Source organism: Rutidosis leptorrhynchoides, chromosome 6 (assembly GCF_046630445.1).
Source record: "Rutidosis leptorrhynchoides isolate AG116_Rl617_1_P2 chromosome 6, CSIRO_AGI_Rlap_v1, whole genome shotgun sequence".
NCBI lineage: Eukaryota > Viridiplantae > Streptophyta > Magnoliopsida > Asterales > Asteraceae > Rutidosis > Rutidosis leptorrhynchoides.
In genome coordinates, this window is record NC_092338.1 from 244,808,053 (window position 1) to 244,813,971 (window position 5,919).

Sequence of the window (5,919 nt, forward strand, 5' to 3'; positions counted from 1 at the left end):
ACAATTTTTTATAAATATTTTACGAAATAGACACAAGTAATTGAAATTACATTATATGGTTAAATGATCGAAGCCGAATATGCCCCTTTTGCTTGGTAGCCTAAGAATTAGTAAACCGATCTACTAATTGACGTGAATCCTAAAGATAAATCTATTGGGCCTAACGAACCTCATCCAAAGTACCAGATGCTTTAGTACTTCGATGTTGTTTTTTTTATCATGTACGAAGGATTTCCCGGAATGATAGGGGATATTCTTATATGCATCTTGTTAATGTCGGTTAACAGGTGTTCAATCCATATGAATGATATTTTGTCTCTATGCATGGGACGTATATTTATGAGAACTGAAAATGGAAATCTTGTGGTCTATTAAAATGATGAAAAAAATTATTTATGTTAAACTAATGAACTCACCAACCTTTTGGTTGACACTTTAAAGCATGTTTATTCTCAGGTATGAAAGAAGTCTTCCGCTGTGAAATTGCACATTTTAAAGATATTACTTGGAGTCATTCATGACATATTTCAAAAGACGTTGCATTCGAGTCGTTGAGTTCATCAAGATTATTATTAAGTCAATTATAGTTAGATATATTATAAAATGGTATACATGCCGTCAACTTTTGATGTAATGAAAGATTGTCTTTTCAAAAACGAATGCAATGTTTGTAAAATGTATCATATAGAGGTCAAGTACCTCGCGATGTAATCAACTGTTGTGAATCGTTTATAATCGATAAGGACTTCGTCCGGATGGATTAGGACGGGTCTCTACATCTGTAAGGTACCAGTACAAGATAATAGCTGCTCAGCGTGTGGCGTATACTGTTGATTGTTGTTTGCCTCGAGAAATAATATCTGCAGACCCAGAACACAGATGTAAGATCTGTGGGGTGGCCTCAATCAATCTGTGGATCAATCTGTAATGCTCTGTCTAGTGTACTGCTGCTAAGCGGCTAATGTTATTTTAGAGTGAGAAAGAACTGTGAGAGAGAGAAAGTGTAATTCTCTCTAACTGAAGTTAAGATCAGAATGATATGAAATGTGGTGACCCAGGGGGTCTATTGATAGGCACAGAATGTTGGAAATTTACGGGATACACGTGTCAATCACTGAATGGTTCTGTTACGTGAAGTATCCAGAATGTCGGTGACGTGTGCTGACGTGGCTGCGTGCCGTTCATGCACTGAGTAAAAGGGCTTAAGCATTAAAGCTGCCTGCAGGGCTTACGCATGACGCTGGGCGGCCTGTTAGACACTGGGCGGCAATCACTGAAAACTGCCAACTTTCATTATGTTTTATGTTGCCTAATCCATTTTTCTGTACAAAAATGGTGCCTTTATGCATGTATCCTCTAGGATACACCATTAAGTCCCCCCAGTTTAATGTCTTTATTTTTGTAAAAAATAAAGTCATTAAACTAAAAAATAAGTAATGCCTTTTCCTCGGGAACAAGAATCTGCTGTAGCCGAACTTTTTCTGCCATGTCAGTTACTTTTTGATCATGACCTGCAGAAAGTACCTTTTTGAAATTTGAATTTCATTTTCAATTAAATTTACTTCTCCCGCATTTTTGTACACCTGACACGTGGTAGCATATCAACCATGCGATTAACCATCAGCTGTTCATCTTCTGCTTGCTATTTAATATCCAATTTTTACTGTGTCATATTTACTTCAATATGAATTTATTTCCTTCATCTACCTTAAACTTCTGTCACAAAATTCCTTTCTTAACTTCCTAATCAATGGCTATTTTTAATGTTGAAGATATTCCAAGCAGAATTTCCTCAATCTACCTCGATCCTGTCAGAGTTGCTTTTCCCAAATTTTTTGGTGCCGATACTGTTACTCCTGGCCCACATGATCGTGCCTGTCACCCTCCTTCTGGAAAGGTTGCTATTTACGGCCGTGCTTTATACTTTTCTCACCTTGGTATTCCTTTTACAAAATTTTACCTAGACGTTTGCTGTTTTTATGGTGTTAGCGTTAGACAATTTGAGCCTATGTCCATTTGTAAAATCATGCTGTTCGAGATGGATTGTATGGCTTGAAATATTACCCCCTATGTTCATCTTTTTCTAATATTGCAACCGTAAAACGTTATGATAAAGGATGGGTTTGTCTTACTATGGATGGGTTTTTGCTTAATTCTGGTGACATAAGTGAGAATTGGCAGAGTACATTTTTCTTTATCAATAGCGAAGTTATCCCCAATGATTGCCTACAAGCTAGTTATTGGCGTACATCGCTTGATCCTCCCAAAGTTATTCATCCAAGGTTAACATCTGAGGAATGAAAAGTATTAAATGTAATTAAAAAAGAGAGGATTTCAAATCGTCATTATTCAGAACATATGCTCTCTCTATGCTCCCTTAATGCTGAATAGGATGCAAAACCTCGTGGCTGTGCCATTGTTATGTTGAAAAACAAAGGTATAATCTGATTAGAATTTGGTTATCTATTGTTATTATGTGTATAATAATTACTGTATACTTATGCTTTTTAGTGATTACTCCGCTCGCCGCCCTACGTTACATCAGATTTAATGAACTACAATTTAGATCGGAAAAATTGGTTGATGAGACGCTCGTGAATAGTTTGTGTGAAAATGAGCTTGAGGATGATGATGATGTTCCTTTAAATCGAGCAAATTCGAGGAAACATCGTGCTGCTGGTAACCTTTCTTTTGAATCAATAGCAGAAGAAAACCTTTATTGCTTTTTTCATATGCCCAACAATGGTGGCTATTATAATGTTGATCCTGATAAATATGCAATATTGAATTGTGAATCTTCGATTCTGGATTGGAAAAACTTTTTGAATAACAACTGTTATTTTAATTCAGCCCTGGCAGCGAAAGAAGAAGCACAGAAGAAACTTGCTCTTCCGCCTCCCGCTCAGCGTAGCAGAATAGGGGAAAGTAGTTCACAAATTAGCATTGCCAATTTAGATACTACTGGCTTAACAACTCTCTTAGCTGGTCCTCCTGGTAATTATGAGGATTTTATGAAGTATCTTGAAGCGATGCTGTCGCCTTCACTTATTAAATTCTTTGAGAGTTTATCTGATGGTGACGCTCGAAAATGTCAAGCACAAGGCATTATTTGGAATATTGCATCTGAATTCAATTATCTATGGCTTTTAGAGCGTTCTGACCAAGTGCATCGTGATAAGTCTGAAAAAATTGAGAAAAACACAGAGGCCCTGAAAGCTGCAGAGTTTGAATTAGATGCTGCTATTGCTGCAAAGAATGATGCTGAGGCTCATTATGTTGAGTTGGCCACCAAAGAAAAATGGTATCTTCACAAGATTGGGACATTAACTCAATCTGAATCATCATTAAGAGAACAATTGGAATCAAGCCAGAATGAAACCAGGTGTCTGATTGAAGGTGTTTCGAAAATTGTGAAGAGTGCTTTCACTTCTGAGAAGTTAACTAAACCGTTCAACGAATTTATAACTGTTGTGCTAGACGCTAACCGGATACGGTTTCTTGAGAGGTTGAAAAATGATATACCTGACTTTCAAAAGTCGTTGCCGGAGTCTCTTATATCTCAGTTGAAGCCAGATGCAGAATATAGACTTAAAGTGCTTGGTGATGAAATAGAACATCTGGTTTTTCCTGAATTAGAGAATTTGTGTAATAATGTTGCTATGTCGGTAGACGATGTTCGAAATTTGAAGTTGTAATCTGTATTGCTTGTGTTATATGTTAATTATGTAATGTATATAAATGTTTTTAACTTTGCTGATGATTTTGTCAAAGCTTTATATGTTTAATTTGAACAATCAAAATTATGACTAGTCATATACTGTTTGTATAAATTTTATGTCATGACGGTCGTAGATACATTCTATTACCTGGATGTTCAGCGGAGTTTTACGTTATCCGCTGTCATTTCAATCTTTTGTTTATGATTGAACTTCTGCCACCGAGGAAAAAACTTCTCTTTTGCGGGCAGGAATGACACACAGCTTTGTGACATCTGATTAAAATCCTTGGCCGGATAAAAATTATGAATAATATGCCATAAGAAATTTTTCTGAAGTCTTATTTCTTTAAAGAAATTTTAACATTTATGATTGCATCTCATGCTCTAAATAGTTGATCAAGCTATTCTAAAATGCAATACTACGCATAAAATTTCTTTAAACTCATTGCATTCCATGTTCATGGAATTTCTTCGCCGGAGGGCGCTGAGAGGGTGTATGACCCATTAGGATGTGCCTTTACAACTTTATATGGGCCTTCCCAGCATGGTCCTAACTTCCCTTGTTTTTCCTGTCTACTTGCCTCATTATCTCTTAACACTAAATCCCCCTCCTTGAATTGCACATATCTGACTCGTTTGTTATAATATTTTGCCATTTTCTGTTTTGCATCCGCTTGACGGATGGCGGCCATGATTCGCCTTTCTTCCAATAAATTCAAGTTTTCACGTAAGATGGATGAATTATTTTCTGTATCAAATGCCAAAATCCTTTGTGTTGGAACACGGATTTCAGCTGGTATCACTGCCTCGGTGCCATATACCAAACTGAATGGTGTTTCACCCGTGCTCCGTTTTGACGTTATGCGGTGAGCCCACAATACATATGGCACTTCATCTACCCACTTAGTCTGACTCAAACCCAACCTAGCCTTTATGCCGGCTACAATTTCTTTGTTTGTTTCCTCAACTTACCCATTGGCTTGTGGGTGAGCAACTGAGGTAAATGTTTGTTTGATGTTTAGCTCTTCACACCAACTTCTGAAGGGGTTATCTGCAAACTGTTTTCCGTTGTCACTGACAATTTCATTTGGTAATCCATATCTGCACACAACATCATTCCACACGAATTTCTTTATATTCTCACCAGTTATTTTTGCCAATACCTTTGCTTCAACCCACTTACTGAAGAAATCAATTGCAACAACCAAGAATTTTGCATTTCCCACACTTCTTGATAATGGGCCTACTAAGTCAATTGCCCATTTACAAAATGGCCATGCCGATGATACTGTAAAATTAAATCATACTTGGGTAAGCCCTGTACGGTTCCATGCCGCTGGTAGTAATCACATGTCTTAATTACGTCTGCTGTATCTTTGTAAATTGACTGCCAATAATACCCTTGTCCCATAATCCGTCCAACTATAGTTCTATAACCGGAATGTTGTGCACATAATCCTTCATGCATTTCCTTGACTACATCAATTGCTTGTTGTGGTGTTAAACACCTTAAATTTGGTCCACTAAAGGATTTTCTATAAAGTATTACGTTTTCCAGAACGTAAAGTGGGGCACTAACTCTTATCCGTCTAGCTTCCATGGAATCTGTTGGCAGTATTCTGTCCTGTAAATATTTCACATAGGGGGTTATCCAACATGGTACCCTTTCTTCAACTATTGCAACCACTACCTTTTCATTAACCGATTTATCTTTTAAGACCTCCACTAAAACTTTCTTGTGCAAATGATCAAATGTTAATGTTGCTAATTTTCTCAAAACATCTGCCTTCTTGTTTTTATTTCTTGGTATCTGCACAAACTCTAAGGTCTCAAATTTTTTTGATATTTTCTCAACTAATTGCAAATAGTGTTTCATAGAGAAACCTTTAGCTTCAAACCCTCCATTAACCTGCTGTGCTGCAATTTGAGAATCAACATATGCATGCAAATGTTTTATTCCCATTTCTGACGCTATGCGGAGGCCGGAAAGCAATGCTTCATATTCTGCTTCATTGTTAGATGCATAGAAACAAAACCTCAATGCATACGTATGCTCTTCACCTTTTGGACTAGTAAGTACTAACGCTGCACCAACACCTTCCTCACTTGATGCACCATCAGTGTGTAACTCCTAAACATGATTGCTAGCTTTAATGTTTTGCGGATGATCGACCTTTTCTGTTGTTTCTAATAAAAAATCT

At 37.1% G+C, this 5,919-nt stretch overlaps 1 protein-coding gene across 1 annotated transcript; it reads right to left on the minus strand.

Annotated features, from left to right (window-relative positions):
- Nucleotides 1-4,176: 4,176 nt before the first annotated feature.
- LOC139854446 (uncharacterized) lies at nucleotides 4,177-5,681 on the minus strand. The gene is made up of 3 exons (XM_071843749.1): nucleotides 5,026-5,681; nucleotides 4,691-4,819; nucleotides 4,177-4,642 (listed from the first exon to the last, which is right to left on the minus strand). Exons 1-3 carry the CDS (start codon nucleotides 5,679-5,681, stop codon nucleotides 4,177-4,179), a joined length of 1,251 nt encoding a protein of 416 aa, XP_071699850.1.
- Between the last annotated feature and the right edge of the window lie 238 nt (nucleotides 5,682-5,919).

What these genes read in the sequence shown, in the direction of transcription:
- LOC139854446 (XM_071843749.1), bottom strand. Translation starts at nt 5,681, where the DNA reads ATGGGAATAAAACATTTGCATGCATATGTTGATTCTCAAATTGCAGCA. An exon ending in ACCGTACAGGGCTTACCCAA is followed by an intron (nt 4,820 to 5,025) that starts GTATGATTTAAT and finishes TGTTGTGTGCAG; the next exon opens with ATATGGATTACCAAATGAAA. An exon ending in GCTCACCCACAAGCCAATGG is followed by an intron (nt 4,643 to 4,690) that starts GTAAGTTGAGGA and finishes CATAAAGGCTAG; the next exon opens with GTTGGGTTTGAGTCAGACTA.